This window comes from Aythya marila (genome assembly GCF_965140915.1).
Source record: "Aythya marila genome assembly, chromosome: Z".
In the NCBI taxonomy this organism is placed as follows: Eukaryota; Metazoa; Chordata; class Aves; order Anseriformes; family Anatidae; genus Aythya; species Aythya marila.
The window spans coordinates 79,385,707-79,412,086 of record NC_139080.1 but is presented as its reverse complement, the minus strand read 5'-3'; the positions used below and the strand labels follow the sequence as shown (position 1 = coordinate 79,412,086).

Below are 26,380 nucleotides of genomic sequence, written 5' to 3'. Positions count from 1 at the left end.
AAGACACCTCTCCACTTTCTAAATGACTTTTACCCTGTAAAAATAAGTTTACTATAGTATCACTTGGTTCTGTTTAACAATTATGAAACTGCTTTAAGTGATGACAAAGTGAATCAGTGTCATTGTTCTTTTATTCCATCTTTAATGCCCATTAGTACAATGTGAATTCTTTCATTTATATGCTAACAGGTTAGCTGGTATTTTCAAAGTCATAAAAAAATCTAGATGCATGTATCCTATCAAAATTGTGGGAAGGTATACATGGATCTCCCAGAGAGTTCTGAAAGTTTTCTCTGTTGACACATGCATAGCAGCATGAAAACATGAAATTTATGTCATATTTGTCACTGCCTCTGACCTGATTTTTTTCTTAAAATGTAATAAATAGAACTTGTGTTTCTTCAAACTGAGAATGTACCTATGCATATGCAGCCTCTGTCACCTAAAAAAATAAATTCTAAATAAAACTGCTCACTTTGGCAGGTTTATTTAGAGTTTATGTATAATTACTTAGCTGTGGATATTAAAAAAAGAAAAAAAAAAAAAAAAGAAAAAAAAAGACCATGCTTGTAAAACTTTAGTGATGAATATAATGGCTAATATTTAAGAAAATGCTGTATTGGAATTATTCCTTCATGGATTTGCTGATTCTATACCTAATTTATTTTAAGATCCCTAGATATATTATAACACTGCATGAACTTCTGGCTCACACACCACATGAACATGTTGAACGAAAGAGCCTTGAATTTGCTAAATCTAAACTGGAAGAACTTTCAAGGTAAGTCTTTTCACCTTTTTTTTTGTTGTTTGTTTGTTTTTTTGGATAATCCTGCATCAAAGACTCTGAAATGAAAAATCAGTTTTCTTTGTTTTAGTTTGGTTTTCGTTCTTTTTTAAAAAGTTCTCCTAAAGAAAAGGAAGAAAACCAAACCAGAATAAAGATAAACAAAGCCAAAATACTAGTACTTTGGCTCTTCTTTTTGTTGTTGTTGTTGTTGTTGTGGTTTTTTTTGTTTGTTTGTTTTTTTTGGCTAACAAATCTACAAGTGTTTCCTTGTATTTTGGGTAGGGGAGAATAGAGTTGCTATAGAAACTACCTACCCTTGGGTTGTGAGCAAAGTAATTTTCTTTACATACACACATGTATGTATTTTTTCACAGTTTAAAAAAAGGGGGGGCATTTTTGATATTCTGTGAGAACGGGGATCAGTCAGGGTCTTGAAAATCACTGAGTTCTCAATCTGTGTTACAGTTTGCATGTGTTAATGAAATTATGATCTACACATATGCTTTAAATAATACCAGATAAACAGGAGCTAAAGATATATTTTAAGAATTGGTGCTCCCTGTAAAATCCTGCAAAATTGATGTCTTCCCAGAAATCCCCTATCCTTTCTTAGATATTTCTCTCTGTCAGCCCAGTAGGAAATTCGGTTGCTATCTCTAGGCAACACAGCTTTCTGTTGTGCAGCAAAGAAATGCTGCATGAACTCTAGGACATATGCCTTGAATATCTGGAGTATTCACCAAATAAATACTTATGAAATATGTAGTTGTAAACCAGTGATTGCCTTGTAGCTTTTGTTAATTGCATGCTTTGGACTGTTCAGTTTTTTAATGCTGTTAAGACCTAGTGGCTATGTTGTGCAAACTACCCACTAATTTTGAGCTTATTATTTTTTCCTTTTTGTCATGCTATATCTTCAACACAGACAGCTTTCTGAGTCACCTACAGGTCACGTCCTGCCACCTCTTCAAGCACTGACTTCTTAAAGAGCTGGGCAGGCAGTGACTTTTATTAAAGTGTCTGTGTTTGAATCCTACAGTGTTCAGAAAGATCTTCCATGTTATGAGACCATTTGAAGCAGAAAAGAGCATCTCCTTTCCATTTAGTCAAAGCATAGAATTTCTATGATTAGTGTTATATGTGCAATCAGATCAAACAACTTTGACTCTGCTTCTTTTCATAAGTCAGAGTTCATTGGTGATCTAAAAAATTCATCCCTGAGTGTTCAGAATTGGAGGCTCAGGTTGACTGATCCTCCTCTTCTCATAAGGCAGGTAGTACAGACCATAAATATAAAGCTTTGTGACTCATTTATTGTAGATTTGAGGGAACAGTAACTTTCAGATAGTGCAGTGAAGTCCTAGTTCAGGAACATCACAACATCATCTAAGCTTGTGTTGAGTTCAGCCTTGGAAAAAAATGTACTTCTCTGTGTAACGGGAGGATATCTATGAAAATAAGCAGAAGAAGTTTGGAGGTGAGCCATTGAAGCCGTGATTGTTGTAGGAAGCAATGAGGAAGTGAATGGTACATTCAAGTGCAAACTGAAGCAGAATAGAGTGAGAACCTAAAATCAAGGACAAAGACTCCAAAATATGTTATATAACTAATTCAAAGAACTAGAAAACGCTTCCAGTTTTGTGGTAGACTCTCTTATTACCGATCCAGAAGCACTCTTCTAGCAGCTGTGACGAGTTTTTAGCTTGGTGGCATCTGTCAGGTGTGTTCAGGAAAAGTCTAAAAACAACTCTGGCAAAATAGGTTCTACTGCTGAAAAAACTAAATGATTGCAACAATGATTTGAAAGGGAAAAAAAAAAAGAAAAAGGAATAATCATGTACTGCATGTATGTCTGTTTTGTGGCAAAGGACATTAGGTACTTTTTGTGCATACACTGAATAAGTGCAAGTGAAAATAGACACAGCAGGTGCAAGATATATTTCAGGGAATTTAAAGTGAATTTTTATTGTGTCTGACAGGGTGATGCATGATGAAGTGAGTGACACAGAAAACATCCGGAAGAATCTAGCCATAGAAAGAACAATAGTAGAAGGCTGTGATATTTTACTAGATACTAGCCAAACTTTTATACGCCAAGGTAAGATATTCTCCTTTAAAGCTATCTATATAATCATGAAAAAAATGCTTTAAAACCAGCAGGATTCACATTGCCATCATTGGGCAGGTCACTGCACTAGGCACAGCTGACATACTTGAAGATTAACACCTCATGTAGGATAGGTCATAAAATGTTATCAACAGATGACAACTAATTTGGGACTATAGCTGATCCCCACTTCTGTGCTGTTTTCTTGAGGAACCATGAAAAAAAGCAGCGCAGTAATGGTAAAGCATCCATGGAACGGTAATATACACACTGGACTGTGATCTTCAAAAGAATTACCTACAGCTCCACAGAGACCATGGCTGCCAATGACAGTGGATGCCAACATTTGAGAAGAAGTGCAAGAGAAGTTTGAGGCTTTGTCAAATGATAAAGTGGTTGCTAAGACAGAAAACAGCTGTCAGTAGTTCCTATTTTTCTCAGTGCTTCACAAATATCTCAAAATTGGTCATGACAGAATAGATACAATACCTGAACATACTCACCCTGTCCCCTGAGATGTACATTTTTGGGCTTCAGTAGAAGTTCAGGATAGATACAAAATGCAATCCTACAAGAAGAGGTCATGAAAAAAGGAGATGTCTTGTTCTTTCCATTACAATGTGTAAGAAATCAAGCAGAGAAGGCAGGAAACTGGAATAGCTGAGTAAGACCTATTGGTCAGACTGAGGCACAAGAAGGAAATAGGCAGTGGAAGAAGGAACACATGGCCTGAGAAGAGTACAGGGATGCCATACAGATATGCAGGGATGGGATAAGGAAAGCCAAGACATAGATGGAACTGAGCTTGGCAAGGGATGCAAAAAAAAAAAACAAAAACAAGAAGGGATTCTACAGGTACATTGGCCAGAAAAGAAAGGCCAAGAAGAGTGTTACCTCTCAGACAAAGGAGAAGGGAGAACTGTTAACAACAGACATGGTGAAGACTGAGGCACTCAACATCTTCTTTGCCTCAGTCTTCACAGAATCATCTAGGTTGGAAGAGACCTCCAAGATCACTGAGTCCAACCTCTGACCTAACACTAACAAGTCCTCCACTGAACCATATCACTAAGTTCAACATCTAAACATCTTTTAAAGACCTCCAGGGATGGTGACTCAACCACTTCCAAAGGCAGCCTATTCCAATGCCTAACAACCCTTTCAGTAAAGAAGTTCTTCCTAACATCCAACCTAAACCTCCCTGGCACAACTTTAGCCCATTCCCCCTTGTCCTGTCACCGGGCACATGGGAGAACAGACGAACCCCCACCTCACTACAGCCTCCTTTAAGGTACCTGTAGAGTGCAATAAGGTTGCCCCTGAGCCTCCTTTTCTCTTTTCCAGGCTGAACAATCCCAGTTCCCACAGCTGATCCTCATAAGACTTGTTCTCCCGACCCTTCACCAACTTCATTGCCCTTGTCTGGACTCGCTCGAGCACCTCAATGTCCTTCTTGTAGAAAGGGGCCCAAAACTGAACACAGTACTCGAGGTGCGGCCTCACCAGAGCCAAGTACAAGGGACAATCACTAGACCTGCTGGCCACACTGCTTCTTATACAAACCAGGGTGCTGTTGGCCTTCTTGGCCACCTGAGCACACTGCTGGGTCATATTCAGCCAACTATCAACCAGTACTCCCAGGTCCTTCTCTGCCAGGCAGCTTTCCGACTACTCCTCTGCTGGCCTGTAGCTCTGCTTGGGGTTGTTGCACCCCAGGTGCAGGACCCGGCACTTGGCCTTGTTGAACTTCATGCAGTTGACCTCAGCCCATCGGTGCAGCCTATCCAGATCCTCCTGCAGAGCCTTCCTACCCTCGAGCAGATCGACACACGCACCTAACTTGGTGTCATCTGCAAACTTACTTGATCCCCTCACCCAGATCATCGATAAAGATATTAGAATGAACTGGCCCTTGTACTGAGCCCTGGGGGATGCCACTAATGACCAGCCTCCAGCTGGATTTGACTCCATTCACCACGAGTCTTTGGACCCGGCTACCCAGCCAGGTTCTAACCCAATGAAGCATGTGCCAGTCCAAGCCATGAGCAGACGGTTTCTTGAGGAGAATGCTGTGGGAGACGGTGTCAAAAGCCTTGCTGAAGTCAAGGTAGACCACAACCACAGCCTTTCCCTCATCCACCAAGTGCGTCACTTTGTCATAGAAGGAGATCAGGTTTGTCAAGCAGGACCTGCCTTTCATAAACCCATGCTGACTGGGCCTGATCGCCTGGTTGCCTTTCACTGCCAGTCAGGCATCCCATGGCTCTCATTTCCCTAGACCTCTACAGAGGGACTGGGGGAACTAAGTCCCTCCCACTGCAAGTGAAGAGCAGCTTTGTGAGCCCCTGATGAAACTGAAGAGGTGTAAGTCTATGGGGCCCAATGCCATGCATCCCAGGGTCTTGAGGAAACTGATTGATGGAGTTGCCAAGCCTCTCTCCATCATACTTGAAAACTCTTGGTGGTCAGGTGATGTTACCAGTGACTGGAAAAAGGGAAACATCACTCCTGTTTTTAAAAAAAGGTAGACAGGAAGACCTGGGGAACTACAGGCTGGTGAGTCTCACCTCTGTACCTGACAAGATCATGGAACAGATCCTCCTGGTAGCAATGTCAAGGCATATGCAAGATAAAGAGGTGATCCAAGACAGCCAGCATGGCTTCACTAAGGGCAAATCTTGCCTGACTGATCTGGTGGCCTTCTGTGATGGAGTGGCTCCATTAATTGACAAGGGAAGACTGATTGATGTCATCTACCTGGTCTTCTGTAAGGCCTTTGACATGGTCCCACATGACATCCTGATCTCCAGATTGGAGAGATATGGATTGGAATGGTGGATAAGGAATTGGCTTGAAGGCTGCACCCAGAGAGTGGTGGTCAATGTCTCTATGTCCAGGTGGAGTCCCTCAGGGCTTCTGTCTTGGGACCAGTGTTTAGTGTTATAAGTCTGAGAGAGCTGGGGCTGTTCAGCCTAAAAAAGATAAGTCTCTGGGGAGACCTCATTGCAGCATTTCAATACTTAAAGGGAGCTTATAAAAAAGATGGGAAGGGTCTTTTTACATAGGCAGACAGTGATAGGACAAGGAGGAAAAGCTTTAAGCTAAAAAAAAAAGGGAGATAGAGATTAGGGGTCAGGAGGAAATTCTTTACTCAAAGGGCAATGAGGTACTGGCACAGGTTGCCCACAGAAGCTATGCATGTCCCGTCTCTGGAGGTGTTCATGGTCAGATTGGATGGGGCCTTGGCCAACCTGATCTAGTGGGTGGCATCCCTGCGTATGACAGGGGATTGGAACTGGATGATCTTTAAGGTCCTTTCTAACCCAAGACATGCTATGATTGTATGATTCTGATGTAGAATTAATTCTAATAAAATGAACTTAGCAAAAAGAGAGAGGAAATATTACTCATTCTTTATTCTCGGTGGTTTTGGAAAATGTTCCCATTGAAGCCTAGGTATAGCAGATCAAGGGAAGTGATCCTTCCTCTCTACTCAGCTTTGGCAAGGCTGGAGTACCTGGAGTACTGTATCCACTTCTGGGCCCCTAAGTTCAAGAGAGATATGGACATACTGGAGAAAGTCCAACAGAGGGTGACTGAGATGATCAAGTTACTGGAGCACCTGTCCTGAAGGGAAGCTGAGAAAACTGAGACTGTTCAGCCTGGAGAGCAGCAGGATCCGGGAGGATCTTATCAATGTATATAAATACCAGTATCAATGTTGTACTGGGTCTGGCTGGAATGTTAACTTTCCCGGCAGCAGCCCATTCAGTCCCATTCAGTGCCGTACTCTGTACTTGTAGCTGGAACAGCAGTGTTATCACACCAGTGTTGTGTCTACTGCTGAGCAGCAGTGGCACAGCATTGGGCCTTTCTCTAACCCTCCTAGGGGGTGGGCAAAAAGTGAGGAGAGAAACATCACTAGGGCAGCTGACCTAAACCAATCAAAGGGATATTCCATACCATGTGGTGTCACACTCAGCAATAAAAGGTGGAAACAGGAAGAAGAGGGGAGGGGTGGGCTCTCGTTGAGAAGACGTCGGTCCTCCTCTCGAACACCGGCTGCGTGCGTTGAGGCCTTGCTTCAAGGACGTGGTCAATCATCGCTCATTTGTGGGAAGTAGAGAGTAATTTCTTTCCTCTGCACTTCCATATAGCTTTCATTTATTTTGTTTGTTTGTTTTCCTCCCTTTTTCCCCTTTTCCCTTTTACTTCCCCTTAGTTAAATTGTTTAGTTCATGGTAGTCTTTATTTAATTATTATAATTATTTCCCTTTAATTAAATTATCCTTATCTCAACCCGTGAGTTGTTCTTTGCTTTACTTCTCCCCCTCCTCATCTAAAGGAGGGGGAGTGAGAGAGCGGTTGTGGGGTTTAGCTGCCCAGCACGGTAAAACCACCACAAATGTATATAAATACGAGAAGGGAGGTTGCAATGAAGATGGAGCCAGACCATTTTGAATGGTGCCCTGGGATAGGACAAGAGGCAGCAGGCATAAATAGGAACACAAAAGGTTCTGTCTGAATGTCAGGAAGCACTTAATTACTTTATGAGTGACTGAGCACTGGCACAGGCTGCCCAGAGAGGCTGTAGAGTCTCCTCGGAGATTTTTAAAAGCTGCCTGAACATGGGCCTGGAGAACCTGCTCTCAGTGGCCCTGCTTGAGCAGGGAGGTTGGACCAGATGAGCTCCAGAGGTCCCTTCTAACCTTAACCATTCTGTAATTCTGTGATAGCAGAGAATGAATTTCTTGTTATGTTTCACAAAACTGTAATTTAGAATAAGTGTTAAATTTAACCAGGAACTGTAAAGAGGTTGCAGTTCTTATCTGGAGGGGCTTACTTCAATGGTAGAGCAACAAATGTGAAAACTTCATAATTGAAGCTTATTTTTCATTTATATACAAATTTATTTCTGGATCTTTTGTGACTACTTAGTAGATCTGTATACAGTAGCTGCATCATTTTGACTAGGTACAAGCTTTTATTGTATCTGAAAAGAATAACATATTTAATGAAGGTTGGGAATGTAGTTTAGGTGTATCCCTTCATGAGATCTTCTCTAGCTAGCATCATCAGGATATCTGATGTTTAAGTAGAGCCATATGCATAGCTAGTTGTTTAGTAGTTTTAGAATAAATTTTGAAATCCTTTCTGTAGTGTTTCTTTAGTTATGTGGCCAAACTGAAACATTCTATAATAACTACCAATACTGTTTGTACAATGTCCACTTGTAACTTCCTAGATCATTTCTTAAATTTATGTATTTGTTATAATTGGAGGTATTTAAAGAGTTATGAACGTAGCTCCGAGAAAAAATATAAATCTGTTACAGTGCATCCACTTCAAGAAACTTATAGGGTTGTGATTTGCCTTGACTGACTTTTACCATGCAATTTACTTAAACTGAATAACTTTTTATTCAGTATGATTAAAATATTTTGCATTTAAATATCTACTTTTTTCCCCTTAAAATTCACTAGTATCATTTGTCTGTGTACCTAGTATTTCTTCAGTAAAAAAAATATCAATTTTTCTGTGGGAATCAGTCTGTAAAGGTTACTGTTAGAGTGTACTGTGTGACCCAGGTCAAACTCGTGGCTTAAGTAAACCAATTTCAGATTCATTTCGGGGATACAGAGAAGGACAGTGTATAACTGGATGTGAGCCAGCAGTGTGTGCTTGCAGCCCAGAAAGCCAACAGCGTCCTGGGATACACCAAAACAGGTATGACCAGCAGGTCGAGGGAGGTCAAGTCTGCGAGAGCTGGGCATGTTCAGCTTGAGAGAGAGAAGGTTCCGGCAGACCTCATTGTGGCCTTTCAATACTTAAACAGATCTTATATAAAGGATGGAGTAGGACTCTTTACTCGGGTAGATAATGACAAGATGAGGGAATGGTCTTAAACTAAAAGAGAATAGATTTAGATTAGGCATCAGGAAGAAATTCTTCACTGTAAGGGTAGTGCAACACTGGAACAGGTAGCCAAGAGAAGTTGAAGATGCCCCATCCTTGGAGGTGTTCGAGGCCAGGCTGGATGGGGCCTTGGCCAACCTATCTAGTGGGTGGCATCCCTGCCTATGATGGTGGTGGTGGTGGTGGGGGGGTTGGAACAAGATGATCTTTAAGGTCCCTTCCAACTGGAGCCATTCTATAATTTGGTGATTCTATGGTAAGCCTGTATGTTACTGAATCATAGAATATCCTGAGTTGGAAGGGACCCACAAGGATCATCAAATCCAACTCCTGCCTCCACACATTTCTACCTAAAAATCAGATTATGTATCTGAGAGCGTTGTCCAAACGCTTCTTGAACTCTGTCAGGCTCGCTGCCATGACCACTGCCCTGGGGAGCCTGTCCCAGTGCCCAGCCACCTCTGGGTGCAGAACCTTTCCCCAGCCCCCAGCCTGACCCTCCCCTGTCCCAGCTCCATGCCGTCCCCTCGGGTCCTGTCGCTGTCCCCAGAGAGCAGAACTCAGCGCCTGCCCCTCCGCTCCCCTCATGAGGGAGCTGCAGGCCACCACGAAGCCTCCCCTCAGCCTGCTCTGCTCTGTGCTGAACAATCCAGGTGATTTCAGCAGCTCCTCATGTGAGTTCCTCAGCTCCCTCTAGACCCTTCACCATTTTTGTTGCCCTATGTTGCCTCTACAGGAAGGGATCTATGGATAATAAATACATATGAGATGTTCAAGCAAGAAAAAACACACCCTTCCCTTCTGTGGCACCATTGGGATTGCTCTGTGTTAACACAAGGCTGGGAGTGTCTCTATACTAATGGTGGCCACTTGCTGTTGAGCTGGATGGGGTTTGCACAGTTGTCCCCATTGTGCCAGACCCACGGCTCTTCCAGCTAGCACTACTGACTGCTTCAACTGCTGCTATGGGTTTCTGGAGTCCCAGGGGACAGCAGCATGGGGTCTTGAGTGGCTGCAGGGCTGGTGGGACCAGGAGGCTGCATGTCTGGGGGGATGAAGTGACTGGGGCACCCAAGGCCTTACTCTTTGCCTCCAGGTGGCTGGCAGGGAGCTATGGCTGGCCAGATCTCCCCCATGGGGGTTTGTGCCACTGATGTGCTCAAAGCCAGGGTTCATCCATGGAGCTTCGAGCTCTGCAAGTGCAAGGCCAAAATACTGCCTAGTGGCAGCCAGACATTTGCGTGCAGGACCAAACAGGTGATGCAGCATGGCAGTCAGGCTGCCATGATGCACCTTTGGGTGTTATTTTAAGAACGGCTATATCAAAGTTTATCTTTTAAAATACCTAATACATGTGATACTGTGCAAATGCAGAAATCTGAATTGAGCTAATGAAGTAATACCAAGCCCATTTGCCTTTCACATCTGACTGTAGGGTCACTTTGAGAGTGACGTCAGTCTCCTCTCATTTCAGCTAGGCTTGTTTTCTTTCTCTTCATCAGTGTAGACTGGTACAGGAAATATCTTTCTGGCACAGAAGGGGATAGGTATCTTTGCCTTTATTCAGGTTTTTCCTATGAAGGTCCATTTCATCGTTGCCATATTGTATCTACATTACATACTTTATTTTTCTAAGAGTTTGATTGTGTGAAGAATGTTGAGACCATAGGAATTCCCTCATTTACATTTGCAATGCTTTGCAATGTATATTTTGGAATCCTCTTCAGATTTCTTGGGGTCCCCTTTTATTTCTCTCATATTTACATACAGACTTTATTGCCAGGCACTCTGTAAGTCAAGGCAAACCATTAAGGAATATCATCTTTAAGAGTCTAAAGTTAAAACAGCAGTCTCAGTCTGTAATACAGCATTGGCTGACAACCGGAAAGCTGTCATCTGGCGGCCCTTCATAGGCCACCAAATACTTTGTCTGATCTTCCTTACATCAGCTGCACTGAATTTACCCCTCCTGACAAATATATCACAATTAAAAAGTCATGCAATAGTTGACATTGGAAGGGATTTCTGGAAATAGTCCAGTCCAATCCCACCTGCTTAAAGCAGCATCAACTGCAGCAGGTTGCTCAGGACTATATCCAGTCGAGTTTTGATTATTTCCAAGAATGGGGACTCCACAGCTTCTTTGAGTGAGCAACCTGTTCCACTGTTTGACCACCCTCATGGTGAAATAAAACTTTCCCCAGTGGAGAAAGCCAAACTGAATTTGTAAACTACTCAATACAATGTAGTTTTTGTTGTTGTTGTTGTTGTTTGTTTTAAATACAACCCTTTGTACTTGTTGGATTGAACATGGGCTATTACGACTATTCTGGCAGTATTGAAGTGTGAGTACTGAATGTGCTTAGGTCTGTAGCTGGATAAAAATTCCTCAGATTACACCAATTGTCCAAATCATATACTATTAATGAATATTCCAAAATTATCCTCACTCAGTTATTGCAGCTGTATACTGGCCAATCATGACTTTTTTTTTTCCCCTTAAGAGGAAATCTGTGATAGAAGCCATATCAGGCAAATCATTTTCATTAATCACAAGAGCTTCACAGGAATGCACAAGGTCCTTGTTAGATGTGAGCCACACAGAAATCTGTTTCTCTCTGTGAAAGTTCAGCATCAAAGACAGATAATGCTGTCTTTCTGCTGCATTTAAAATCTGCAGTTTCTTTTGATTTACCTTAAACAGTGATATTTCAGGTCCATACAAGTACACCATTTAACCTTCATCCCATTTTAGCAGAACAGAATATGGTATTCCTAAAAGCATTCTAAAGAAAATAAATAAATAAAAAATAATACAAATCAAGTTCCAAGGGTATATGTATACGTGTATTATATTTACAACATTTTTCTAAGGAGCAGCATAGGAAGAAAAGAACAAGTAGAATGTTGTTACCAAAATGTGTAGGGGGAATTTCAGGAGAAAATTGCACTAAGAATTTTGGGATGGGAAGTTGCTTGTGAATTGTTTTGTACATAGTACTGGCCTTGCACTAGGAGCTGGGGGACAACCAATGTCACAGAGAAGTCACAGCTTCAACACATGGGAATGATCTCCTTGCTATCTTTTACAGTAGACATAAATATACTGTTTTGTCCAAGAGAACTGTAGAACAAATAGTAAGTTTGTGGTTTTTTTTTTGGTTAGAACTCAGGTGAACCTCAAAAATGTTGCATACCTTTGCAAATTTCTGGAGTAAAACATCACTGTTTTGTTGCAGCGACACAAATCATTAAATTTCAAAGTGAAATGTCTGTCAAAGTGTACTATAATGTTATGTTTACCGGTATGTATTTTGCTATGCCAGATGATACATTTCAAATATATTAATAACACTAATTAAATACATAAGGGGAACTAAATGCAGAAAAATGTGAAGTTTAGCAACAGTAGCTTTTTCAGAGTGTTGTCATCATTTCTTCATAAGTTTAAGATCATGTATGTGAACTTCGAATTGCACTTCACTGTCAAAATTGATTCCACATTCAAAATCAGAAGTAATAACACATGGTGATATCAATACGCAAATGTTGCTCAGATACTGTTTTTGAGGTATGAAACTGTACAGAAGTTTTCCCCAGTCTGGAATTCTGCACAGCACAAATTCAGACCTACATAATGAGATTCAGTTTAGTTCTGAAGTTTTAGATGAGCTGTGTAGCACTGAAATTTACACAACGTAAGGTATGAAGATAAGAAGAAACCTGCTTCATTACCATCTCTCTTGCACAGAAAACTGTTTTCCTTCAAAACATTCTCTTTTCATTCTCTGTCTTTTTAGCTTGAAAGTAATATACCTTTTGCAAGGCTAGCAGCTGCCAAAAGTGGAGTTGTTGTTCAGCTCTGTTTTCTGAACAATGTACTATTAATGTCTTAAAGATGCATAAAAATTTGCCCAAGATCTGGTCCAGGCATGTACATAAGTATAGGTCTAGACTGTGCTTGCTTGATTCTAAGCATGTTGTTGCAAAGACAAACTTTTTTCTCTCCATAAAAAAGTGCAAAACTGTTATCCTGAACTCACTCTAAAAAATAAAATGAGCTGGTACAAAAAAATATGAATGACTTGTGTTTAAAACAGATATTGATGTGTATTAGTAATTTATAGAATGAAAAGTTGCATGATTTAATGTCAGTGTCTGATGGATTAACACTACACACACCACCTACCAAATGTTATTATTGTTACAGTATGTTTTTCATTTTGATTATTATTAGGTTCCCTTATTCAAGTCCCTTCAGTTGAGAGGGGAAAACTTAGTAAAGTTCGTCTGGGATCATTATCTTTGAAAAAAGAAGGAGAAAGGCAGTGCTTCTTATTTACAAAGCATTTTTTAATTTGTACAAGAAGTTCAGGAGGAAAACTGCATCTGCTCAAGGTACAGATTCTACATTATGACTCAGCTTATGAAATGAAAACACAGCTTCAGTGAAATTTCAATATTTTATGGTTTTAACCTGAGATTTTGTGTTATCGTGAAAAGAAGTGAGATGATGTAAAGTAATTGATTGCTCTGTCTTCTTGCTGCAAATAATAAAATTCAGCCAAAGTTCTTAATAAAAAAATATTATAAGTTTTTTTTTTTCTTTTTCCAGAACTTTGTAATCCTAATAATCTGGGAGCTAGAAACAGGACATAGTGTGTACCTCTGTATAAGCTATCACTGACTGTGAGTCAGTTTTCAGTACATATCAGCCGGTACAACCCCATGGATTTACCAAGGAATAATTTCCAGAGCTCTTAATAAAATTAATTTTAGAAGTTAGTTCTGTTTTCCAAAACAGCATATTTTCTCAAACCAAATGTTCTTCTAAGAATATTCTAGTTACATTAGTTGAGAATCAGGCCTTCTTGGGTTGGCTTGTGAATAACGAAGAATAAGTAGTTTACAGAGTGGTGTATGTTGAACAGAATTTCAGGCTGACAAAGATATTATTTCTGAGATATTATTAAGACTGTTTAGTAAGAGAGTCACTTTCATTACTTTTTGTATGCTTTCTCACTTTGTACTCTTTAAGTAATTAATGTATTTTGCAAAGTAAATTAAGTGTAACTGAACTGAAAGCATTAAGTTGATATAAATTCAGTAGAAAATGATGAAATTCTAACCATTTTTGAATCTTGTGAACAAGCTTTTATGTGAGATAAATTATATATTGTAGTAAAAAGGAAAAACATTTAGCACATTTAATTGTATTATTGATTTGTTTGCCTAAGAAAGATATTATGTTTAATCTAGGTGGTTTTGGTTCCTGAGGAAAAATATGCATCTAGAAACTGATACACCTTCATAAGTGCCCTGAGTAATGTAAAAACATACAGTAAGGTATATCAATGTTTAAAAATATTTGTAATGGCAAATAGGATCAGATGCCTACATTTATGAAAAACGTGCTTTGTTTTCACAGACAGGAGGTGTTTTGTCTTTAATAGAGTGCACACTGGTTGAGGAGACAGATGCAGCTGATGATGACTGTAAGTTACATTCAGATGTTTGTCGTAATTACAGTTCTAAGAATGTTCTTGAAATTGTTACCCTTTGATTATTTTTCATAAAAACAAATTGTTAAGTTCTCCCTGTTCATGAAACCAGATAAATAACTCAGTTAGCTGATTGTGTAGAATAGATGTTTTCATAATGGACTTGCTGTTTGCGTAAGGGTTTGTTTTGCTTTGTTTGTTCCTGCTGTTGACATCCCACATAAGATTTTCATGTACATTGGCTGAAAGAATGTGACAAATTATTTACTGACTTTTGTATACAAGTTCACCCTAAGGATCTTGGAAGGAAAGAAAAACGTCTTGAAAGACAAAACAGATAATTGAGTTTCTTAAATACATGGGGTCTGAGTGAGTTGGCAGAATTAGTGGAAAGTTTCTGTCTTGGACTCCCTACAAATCTTGACTACAACCTTCTTCAAATGAAATAACAAAACACATTCCCAAGCTGATTTTACTGTTACTCAGTTTGGCTTCCATGCTTTTAGGCAAGAATTGCACTTGAATTGTGAAAGTAGTTTCATTGATTTCAGCATATCTGTAGTATATTAACAAAGAAGTGTTAGAAGGACTCTAGCCTTATTTGACATTTTAAAAAGTAATTTACAGCAACTTTCACTGTTGCACGTTTGTAGTTTATTTTTTATTTGGTATATGTGGAAAAACAAAATCACTGTCTTGGATCACCAGTTGGATTTGCTCTTTGTCAGAGAAATGCTTTAAAGTAACTTCAGGGAAGTGGTGGAGTCACCATCCCTGGAAGTCTTCAAAAGACGTTTAGATGTAGAGCTTAGGGATATGGTTTAGTGGGGACTGTTAGCGTTAGGTCAGAGGTTGGACTCGATGATCCTGAGGTCTCTTCCAACCTAGAAATTCTGTGATTCTGTGATTCCACTGTAAGTGGAAACATTATTTCTTTATTCTGTGGTTTGAAATCTCACATTTTGACTTTTTTTTTTTTTTTTTTTTTTTTTTTTTAACTCCTCTCACTGTAAAGCAAAAAGTTCTGGACAGGTGTTTGGACACCTTGATTTCAAGCTTGTAGTTGAACCTACGGATGCTCCTTCTTTTACTGTTGTCCTCTTAGCTCCTTCACGTCAGGAGAAAGCTGCATGGACAAGTGATATAAGTCAGGTAGCTTACTACATTCTTTATCTTGTTTGTTATGAGATCTTATTTTATTCTGTGTTTCTGAGAACTAATCCAAGACTGAGCTGATAATTTCTTGAGGGCTGATTGACTGTGAAAATACTTTATATGAAAATATTTTAGTGTTACCTATTTTCCCCCAAATCTTGTCTTTGCATTTGAGTCATCAGTGAAATATGTGTATCAATGAGAAGTGAAAAGCTCCACAGCCAACTTGACAGTTACATGCCTGCAAAGCTTGGAACTGGCGTAGTAAGGTAGAGGTAAATATAACTAGCTGCATATAGCTGAGAGAGCAAAGAGTGAAGGGGTTAGTCAGATAGCCAGGGAATAACCATAAGAAACTTTTATTCTCTTGTTCCATCTTTGAGGAAAGGAAAGTCTCCTCCAGCTATTGAAGACAGGGATTCTGGAGAGGATTGGGGTCAACAATTAAGAGAATCTTATAAGTAAAAGCCTGAGAAAGCTGAGACCCGTTAGTAGTGTGAGAGTGAAAGAGCTTGACCTCCAGCCTTACAAAAGAAGGGAAGCAAGAGATGATGAAGGGATAGGCATCACCTTAAAAGAAAAAAATAGTAAGGGCTCAAGACCCTGTGCAAACACCACAGGCATTTTGAAGGGGGAAATGGTACTATGGAACCACTAAAGAATTGAGACCACTGGTCTCTTGAAAACAAAATCATGTTTCTGACTGAGCCCATTACCAGCAGAAACCATGTCATAAAAAATTACTGAATCAGCTGCCCAGAAGCACTTTTTTCTCTTTGTCCTGGCTACAGCCCTCAAGGAGAACGTAGGAACTACACTAACAAAAACGGGCATATAGAAAGCATTTTTTTGATTAAGGTGTGTTCTCCCAACAATGTTTGCAAATGAAAGTGCATACACGTAGTTGCAGTTCATCCACAGAATGTGTCTTGGTTTCCAGAGTTCTGCATATCTTATTAAATTACATATGTATATGGCATCTAAGTCTTATTTGATGGTATGTTCTTAGCGAGCTTGCTTGAATTTATATTCCTTTCATTTAAACTATAGGATTCTTATGAAAAGTGCTTTTTTTTTTTTTTTTTTTTTTTTTATGTGTGTGTGTTTTGTTTTGTTGTTGTTGTTGATTTGACCCTAGATTCCTGTTACACTAATAACTTAGCTAGAAAGATGGTATCTGTGTACTATAGTATAGTTCTGTAGTATTATGTATGAGATATTTGTTGCAGACCATAAAAGCCTCTTCTGCCAGTGGACTGTCTGATCGCTGCCAAGATCAAAGACTGTGGTGTTACCTCAACTACATCAAAGTACAAACCAGCAGAAAATGCTGTTCAAATGGCCTGTTCAAATGGCTTTGAGCTGTACTTAGGCACCACCAGCACTGAGCTGCTTTGAGGACTGACTAACTTGTAAACTTCTGTTTGACATAGGACAGCCTATAATTTCAAAGCAGTGTGTTCTGTGAACATACCCCAGCAGTGTTCTTCCAGATCCTAATGCCTAGCCCAAAACTCTTATACAAGATTATGCAATGGACTCCTCTGACAGCAGCTTCATATCTGTATTTAAGAATAATAGCACCGTTTGATTTATTATTATTATTATTATTAACAATAAAAGTGTGTTTTTAGAAGCTATTTGTATCTCTGTATCTCACTTTATGTATAAAGTATTCTAACTTATTTCCAGTACTGATTTTTCAAGAGATGCTGGAGGTATTTAATTTTGTTCAGTTTCAAAGGAACTTCATGGCTATTTAATTTCTAGCTCAAAATACCTAATCATGTGTAAAAGAGATTCTGAACTGACTTTTATGAGTGTGCTGGTAAAGATGCATGGACTTGCAGCTGTGTAAATCAAAGGAAAAAGACTAGAGAATCATGTCCACTGTAATTCTTCCATCACTGCTTTTCTTTTATGAAAATACTTTTTACCTGTCAGTTCAGGCCCTATGAAAGCTATGTTGTAGGCTTACAGTGATCCTAACAGTATGGAAGTAAGTCCTCTTAAAGTGTGTTTTGATGCTAACAGTTTTCAATATTTATTTTCACAGTGCATTGATAACATACGGTGCAATGGTTTAATGACCATAGTTTTTGAAGAAAATTCTAAAGTCACAGTGCCACATATGATAAAGTAAGTGCAGCATTCTTTTCCTAGTAAGCAAAATAGCCTTTTTGATTTTTAATAAAAGTTTTATCAAAAGAAAATGTGTTTTTGGAAAATGAAGCCTTTTGTTTTGGTTTTCCTTCCTTCCTTCCTTCCTTCCTTCCTTCCTTCCTTCCTTCCTTCCCTCCTCTCTCTTTCTCTATTTCTCTCTCTTTTTCTCTTTCTTTCTTTCTCTCTTTCTTTTTCCCATTTTTGTTGAATGGAATTAATTCTATATCCCAACATGTATCTTTTCAATCTGTTTCTTGAAGGGGTAGGAATAACTCAAGAGGGTAAAGTCTTAATTCACAGTGTTGGACAGTATAGGATCACAGCTCAGATTTTTCTCTTCTTTGTGAAATTGCATTCAGTTATGCTTCAGATGAGTAATTTAATTCTCTGTTAGATTTTTGTCTTCTGTCTACAACTCATAATTTTATTAAATATATTTTAAAATTTCTGCACACTTTGGGTTGAGTACAGACAAGTATGCTTTTCCAAAGTATTCTACTTTACTAGCCAATTTTTTTCTTTTCCTTTTCTTATATCTGAGAAAAAAAATTCTTACCATTTGAACTGATCACATCAAAGTAACAATTATTATTCATAAACCTTCTTCCTTCACTCTTGCCTTCTTTCAATTGTTTATTTTTTCCAGAAGAATCATTTTTGTTCATAGGCAATATTTCAGTACTTGATTCCAACTTTCTAACATAGTTTTACCTTTGGGGTTTTCTACAGTTCTGTATTTACATCAGTTTTACCTACCAATATCAAATATAAATGTTAAGAAATAGAATGTACCCATCTGAATACAGTGCTACAGCACATACCCTTAATCACTGGAAAGAAGACATTTTATTGTCTTCATTTTAATTCCAGGAATTCTACAGTTTTTAAACACATTACCTACTGAATGTTAACATTAGTATCTTTTTTTCAAATAGTAGATTACAGAAAAAGTAAAAGGAAAAAGTCAGGAAAAAAAATCTTAATTCTAAAAAACCACACAGAATCTTAACAACATACAGATTTGTCCTTCCCTTTATGAAATTTTAATCATCAGTTTGATTTTTAGCATTCATTGGCCTTTAAAGTATGATAGTAAATAATGTCTTTGGACAAATATACTTAGATGAAATAAAAAAAAATCCACTTTTCTGAGGACCCAACTTAAGAAAGAAGAATTGTATTTTAAGTAATGCAGCGGAGAAGTGCTCAGAATAATTTGATGATGTAAGAAAACCTTACCTTTGCTCCTGAAAACACAAAGCAGTATAGAAATATACTATATGTAGCATCCAACCTGTTTTTCTGTAGACTAAAGCATCAGCTAGATAAAATGAAGGAAAACCCCATTTAGAAAAAAACATCATGAGTAGGACTATATATGTGATTAATTCTTGTTGTGATGTCCAAGAAGGAGGGGAGGGGGAAAGGGAGTGTTCTTATTTGAAGGCTGAGATGTTTCAGTCTGTTCCTGTTTTCTTTCTGCTTTCTTTTTTTTTTTTTTTTTTTCCTTATTTTTTTTTCTTAAGTAATTATTGGCACCTGAGTGCAGGTGGTATATTGAAAGCAAGATTTAAGCTTAAATAAGGAGTTAGTTTTGCTGTCTTTGCTGGGGTCCACTAGTTTATTTTATAAAGCAAGATCCCAGCAGAAAAGACTGCAAGCAGTTCAGTTATGTTACAGAACGCTTCTCATTGCAGTAGGTCTACATGGCACAACAGCTTAAAACAGACAAATGGTAACAATTCTGTCTCCTGTTCCGCTTCAGAAATGTAGGCTTCATTAATGGTTTCTTAGATTTTGAAATGTAAATTAATTATTTGCCAAAAATGAATCGAAATGGCTCCAGTTATGACATAAAATATAACTGAATGGAAGCGGGCTTTCCCACAAATGAAGAGTTTTATTGTGTTGATAAAATAGAGGTATATATCTCCTGGTTCTGTGTTGACAGGAGTAACTGAAGTGATATCACTGCTGTACCATAATAACTCTTCCTCTTTGGTGAAATGTTCTAATTTAATATTTGTGTAGGTCCGATGCTCGTCTTCATAGAGATGACATTGATATCTGCTTCAGCAAAACTCTGAATTCCTGCAAAGTACCTCAAATCCGTTATGCAAGTGTTGAACGGCTTTTGGAGAGGCTAACAGACTTGCGATTTCTAAGTATTGATTTCCTGAATACTTTCCTACATACTTACCGCATATTTACTACTGCAGCTGTTGTACTGGAAAAACTTTCAGACATATACAGACGGCCTTTCACTTCCATTCCAGTCAGGTGAGCTCTGTTTTTTTTTTTTTTTTTTTTTTTTTTTTTTTTTTTTTTTTCTTCTATGATTAATTTCTTACAGAGTTACTGGGACATTGTTTACTTTCAAACAAGATTTTTTGTTATGTAAATAAACTAAGAAAAAGGTTCATTGTTTGTAAATAGGATGCAAGTTTTTAGATAAATATGCCTCAACTTTTGACCCAGGCTTTGAGGACTAAGTGTCATACAGATTTTGCATGCACAAATTTGTTTGCAGGTGTTATCACCTAAATCTGTTTTGCATTTGTTATTATGATGTTGCTTTTTTGTTTCTTACTTTAAGGTCTTTGGAGTTATTTTTTGCTACCAATCAAAATAATAGAGGAGAGTACCTAGCTGATGGGAAGTCACCACATCTCTGTCGCAAGTTTTCTTCTCCTCCTCCACTGTCACTTTCCAGAACTTCCTCACCTGTCAGAACTCGAAAATTGTCATTGACTTCACCGCTGAATTCGAGAATTGGTGCCCTTGATCTCACTACTTCATCTGTGGCGAGCAGTCCTACCTCGACCTATAGCCCGGCCACCTCTCCTCCGCCAACAGGTAGCAAGGTACCTCTGGACCTTAGCAAAGGGCCCTCCTCTCCTGAGCAAAGCCCTGGCTCCATAGAGGACAGCTTGGAGAATCCTCGTATTGACCTCTGTAACAAGCTGAGGAGAAGCATTCGAAGAGGTATTCTCTATCTACAGAATACTGAATGTTACTTCTGCTAAATAGAGTTGTCTCTAATAAAAGCTTAATTTATGTCAGATTATTGTGGAGCAGTTGTTTTTTATTTCTTTTTGTTTCATGATCAGAGTAGCCTGTGATAATAAAATATTCTATTTCTTTTCCAGTAGAGGCTGTGATGCATTTCCACTGCATTTCCACTTCTTTTTAATACGAATAGCAGTATGGCAGAATTATATTGTCTGTTTTCCCTTTGGAAGAGTGTTAGGAGAAAGAGAGACAGAAATGCTTGATACCAGTTGCATTTCCTGAGGGTTACAGATTTTGGAGCTGTCCCATGAAGTAAAATATTAAGAGAAAAAGAAACAGGAATGTAAAAACCTTGCAGCTTTAACATGTTTACAAAGCAGGGCTAGTTTTTCAGAAGGATTTCATCACTAATCTGAACAAATAATGTATATGAGCATTTGCTGCATTGTTGAGATTCATGTCACCTGACTCTTACCAATCCAGAAGATAGACATCTAAAAAAGATGAATTGCACCTGTGCAAATGCCTCGTTTCCACTACGGCCTCTGTGAGACGCCTTAAAATAGGTATTACTTTCAGAAGGATAAAGCTAGTTGATATAAACCTCACTGTGGACATCTGGAATGGGAGCATTGCACACAGAATCGTAGAGTCATTTCAGTTGCTCAAAGCAAGAAAGTAGCTCTAATCTCGTAGGATGCATGGGTGAGTAGTTATTTCTCATCACTGTTTGAGAATGGAGAGATGGTCTTCTCAATTGGAATAAAAGTATATCCTAATTTTTTGTACTGTTGTTATGTTAAGCAGAAAATGAGGAAATACAAAAATACTGTTTTCTTCCTAAAAGTCATGTTTAGAAATTGTCCTCTGGGGCCTGAGCTACAACCTGACCAAGTCTGAGTTGAATATGCCTTGATTTTATTTACAGCCACTTTAACGTTGGAAATTGATGAAACCAAAGAGAAAAGAAGAAAAAAAATTACGAAAAGTAAACTAAGAAAAATATCATTGAAGTATTGTCTCCTTCCTACTGATGCATTATTTTTACAGGGTATAATGTATTATTTAACACATAATTTTTTCATCAGGCAAGTCAGCCACGTTAGTGTTCTAGGAGCATATGCTTGCCAATTCTTTATGTTTTCATAAAATGCTGATTGGCTGTTATATTTAAACACGTTTTTTCTGCATACTGGATGTTTTTAAATGAATTGCGTAACAGACTATAACATACAAAATAAAATATATTATTTACTATGTAGGGTTGGGCAAATTCTTCTTGTATGCTAGGGTAACCACAAATCAATATGATAGCATGTTCCAAAATGCAGGCCATGCATTAAGATGAATTTTACATAGGTAACTGCAGTCTTAGATGTAACATTTTTTGTTACACTTTAAGTGTACACCTACTAAAGAATAGATTTTTCTGGTCTACTGTTAGCACCAGGCATTATGGGAGAGGTGTTAACATATTGCATACCAGTCTGTCAAAGCTGGGAGTGTCATCTGGGCAGCATGAGGGACGTTTGGAAATGGCAAGAATCTCATCTAATTGCTAAATGGCAGTCTCTAATTCCTTTGGGGATGTCCTACTGAACAGTTTCCACACATTTGGGGGGAATTAGCAATTAGCTAGCTCTGTTCTCTCGGGGAAAGTCCTTTTGTCACAAGGCTGCTTGTAGCATATTCAGGAAGAGGAGTAAGTTAAAAAAGAAATATCACAAGGAGAATGGAAATGGGTATCAGAAGAACTACAGAATGATGATCTACACATTCCACATCATCCAGACATGGTTCTTTGTTTCAGAAATTTTCTGGGTAAAGAGACCAGTTCTATTTAATCAGGAGATGCCATCTCATTATGGTTAATACTCTTGCTCTGGTACTGCCAGATTTCCAGAAAAACAAAGGTGGCTTACACTAAATCCAATATATTGTGCAAATTCAGTTTCCCAGGACTTACTGTTATGGTGGAGGTTGTTCTTGTTGAATGTGGCCCATTTATGTTCCGGAATTTTCACCTCCTTCACCCACTTCCAAAGTTTATAATTTTCAATATTTATAGGACTTACTTTATAGTACTACAGGCACAGTTGTCATTTGTATCAAATCTAGAATATATGTTGTCAGCTTTTTGAAAATACTTGGTTTTCCCCTCATTTAGGAGGTATTCTTCTTGCTATTCTGTAGTTATGCTTATTCCTTTCATTATGCTTCTGACAGAAGAATGGCTCCATTGACTAATCAGCTCTGCAGCATTGTTTGGCCCTTTTATTAGGCAGTTTTCTGATTATAGATATTTATCCAACAAAGGTTATTTTTCATGAGCTCATATGAAACTTATGACTTCACATATCCTTATTACATTTGCATTTCACTGGATAGTCTGCTGACTTAAATTGCAGTCATAGCCAAACTATTTTTAAAACTGAGAACTTGCTGTTTTTCACCAAATTCTTTATTTACGAGCTTTTGTTTGAATATGTTGTAGGTACAAAACTTTCCTTCCAGAGGATAATTACTGTTGAATCTTCTTAATGCAGAAGATGCATGGCCAGTTCCAAAAGCAGTACCATTTAAATGTACTATTATATAACAACTATAAAACACAGATTAAACATGAGCAATTTTGTGTTAAATACAATTTATGTGTATAAGGTTTGGTGTTTAAACACTGTTATAAAGTTCTATTAATTAATGACTTTTTTTGTGTGTGTGTGTGTGTGTCATTGCAGTACAGTTCAGATTGTTCAAAGTTGCTTATTTGCAGACTTTCTATCTTCTGGTGTTCATAAACTGAGAGTCCTGAATCACCCGTGTACTCTGTGTTCTCTGCAGAGCAGCACTATTTTCATATCTAAGACAAAATAATCTGACCATGCTCTCTGATTTAAAAAAGCATACTTTAAAGCCACATATCCTTTTTTCCAAATGACCACGAGTTGTAAAATATGAAACGATCATCCCAGTGTTAACATCCAATTTCTTTTAAAGCAGCAGTTCTAGAATCTGTGTCAGTGGACAGGACTATTCCCGAAAGCACCTCAGCAGTGGATACTACAGAACTTTCCCCATGTAGATCCCCTTCAACTCCACGTCATCTCCGCTATCGTCAATCAGGAGGTATGAAACTAAACTTCTGTTCTATGTAACTTTAAAGGGTTTAAATACTGTAGCTGTAATCTTTGCAGAATACTAGAAAAGAATAGTCTTTGAATATTGTGTTTTATTTGTATTTTCCTTATTTTTCAGGTATAAAAATAAAAGCATTAAAATGTGAATTATGGCAGTCAATACAGTTAGAACAAGAGATTTGGAAGCATATTGGATTTCTGTGTATGATGAAATGTTCTTTAACAGATTGAACAGGATGTACTAATACTGAATCAGTCTTAGTCTCACAAAATTCTCAAGACCTTTACAGATTTTTTCAGCTAGTAAGGGGACATATTTTGGACATCGTATGTAATCATGAAATACACAATACCCATTATTGTCAATGTAGAATGACTATGTCTGTTTCCTTGTATGAAACTGAAAATTTACAGATGGTGTCGCATTATTCATTCCAAAATTTGAATAAACTGCTCAGTTGAAGAGGAAGAATGAGAGCTAGAGCTCCTCAAATAGCTCTCACATGGCTCTTCAAAATTCTTAACAGAGCAGTAAGTGATGCCCATTAATACTTAAAATGCTGTCATCTCACCCAAGCCAGATTTCAAGGCAGTTGTTTGATGCCTGGGATTATAAAAACAAAAACAGAACAGATTCTTCTCAACTGTTAAGTTACTGAGACACTTCAATATTAAACCAACTGTAATCTTTTGTTATCGGGTATGGTTACAGTGGGATGGCAAGATTTTGGAGCTGGAAATTGGGAGGAACAGCACTATATTATACAAGTATTGATCAGAATCAACGTTCACAGAACTCCTTATACAGAAATTTTGAGAAATTTTGCAGAACTGTACTTATTTTAAGCAGTAATCTTGAAAATCTGTAAATCTCACCATGATTGGTTAAGAAGCTTTGTCCTTTAACATCATTTTTTGTTACAGCTAATCCTCTGTACCATTGTTTCTCTTATTCCTCATCCCTGGCTGTATCTTTCTTTTTTTTTTTTTTTTTTTTTTTTTTCCATAGTGATGTCATTTATAACAACCTGGAAATAAAATTCAAATCACAAATGTCATTGTGATATTTTTATTTCCTTTCATGTAAAATCCTGTGACAGTGACAAAAGAAAATGTTCACAACATATAAACATCAGTGAAGAATTCAAATATTACTGTCACCCAACCTGGAAAAATTAAAAGCTTGTAGTAGCTGTTAACCTTTCTCTGTCTGTTCGCTTTACAGTACAAACTGCTGACAACAGTCACTGTGCCGTTTCTCCTGCTTCTGCTTTTGCTATTGCCACAGCTGCAGCAGGGCATGGGAGTCCACCAGGTGAGAAAAATTTACTGTAACAAAGAGAGATAATAATAATATACCTGGGTCTCAGAAGGTAAATATTTCTTAGGAAAGTATTTACCTGAATCCCAAATAGCTTTTGTTATTATTTATTACTTTAATCTGCTTGGTGTCTTATCTTGGCTAGAGCCTTGGATTCAAATTATGAGGCCAATATGAAATATTTATAATGTGTATCTCATTCAATATAAAGGTTTTTCTTAAAACTTTTTGAAATTATGATAAACTGACGTAAAGGTAAAAAATACTGTATTACAGTAATTAATAAAAACAGTATTTCACCCTGTAAGTATATATAGGAGAAATTCAAACACTGGTTTTATCTCACAAATGCAATGTAGAATGCAGAATTATGATTGTATGATTGCATTGACTTGAATACGCAGTTAAGTTACATTCAAAAAATGACATTAAGAATGAATGAAGGTATGGAAATCCATTCACCAAATTCTCATTTGAAAAAAAAATAGTAAAGTTGCCAAAGTCCTTATGTATTACAACCTTCTGCTTAACAAACAAACAAACCAAAAATCCAGATTTAATAGAAAGTCTATGTTTACTGCAAATCAAAAGGTCACTGAGAAATTGACTCATAAAAGTGACTAACAGGATAAACAACTTAGGGTGTTCTGGTACATCTGCTCTGTTGCATTTCAGGCCACAGCAATCTGAAAATTTTGTCCCATAAAACAATTTTTGTCACCAGATAATAAAATAATATTTTAACTGTTTCTCTACCACTCTGCTCTGGGGAATAGTCAGTAACTTTCTATCTACATTAAAGAAGGAAAGGTTTTAGAATAAACATGAATTTTAACAAGTGAGGTCTTCATACTGTACCACATACTTTCAAGAAACTGTTGTGGGCTTTGCGCCTATGTTTTATGGACTCTAAGTTTATCAAACTGTTCAGCACGATTTTGGATGGTCACTGTATAAACCAATCATAGACTTACATCAGAATCATATTTATTTTGTTTAATGTTCTATGTCTCACATTTATCCACTATGCCTAACATTGTGGGCATTTGCTTCATGAGTGAGTATGCATCATGCTAAAATAATTTTTGGGCAGGTGTGGATGAGTGTTCCTTGTATACTTTCTTTGATTTCGGGGTGATTACAAGAGTTACATTCAGTTTTAAGAACTATACAAACCTCACACAAACAGTTTTTTTTTTTTTTTTTTTTTTTTTTTTTTTTTTTTTCCTGAAGTGATTAATACCTTCTGACTTTGGAATCTGTCATTACCAAGGAATC

General features: G+C 37.8%; 1 protein-coding gene across 2 annotated transcripts in view; it reads left to right on the top strand.

The window, feature by feature from the left end:
- RASGRF2 (Ras protein specific guanine nucleotide releasing factor 2) overlaps positions 1 to 26,380 on the top strand; it is a 139,235-nt gene that overhangs the window by 61,061 nt on the left and 51,794 nt on the right. The window contains exons 8-17 of one of the 2 annotated variants that reach the window (XM_082783530.1): positions 672 to 781; positions 2,770 to 2,888; positions 13,051 to 13,211; positions 14,242 to 14,308; positions 15,330 to 15,466; positions 17,526 to 17,608; positions 19,664 to 19,912; positions 20,229 to 20,617; positions 23,645 to 23,770; positions 25,007 to 25,096. In XM_082783530.1, the coding sequence (XP_082639656.1) occupies positions 672 to 781; positions 2,770 to 2,888; positions 13,051 to 13,211; positions 14,242 to 14,308; positions 15,330 to 15,466; positions 17,526 to 17,608; positions 19,664 to 19,912; positions 20,229 to 20,617; positions 23,645 to 23,770; positions 25,007 to 25,096 (1,531 nt within the window). Of the gene's footprint in view, positions 1 to 671; positions 782 to 2,769; positions 2,889 to 13,050; positions 13,212 to 14,241; positions 14,309 to 15,329; positions 15,467 to 17,525; positions 17,609 to 19,663; positions 19,913 to 20,228; positions 20,618 to 23,641; positions 23,771 to 25,006; positions 25,097 to 26,380 lie in introns of both variants that reach the window. The other variant, XM_082783529.1, reaches the window with a different exon arrangement.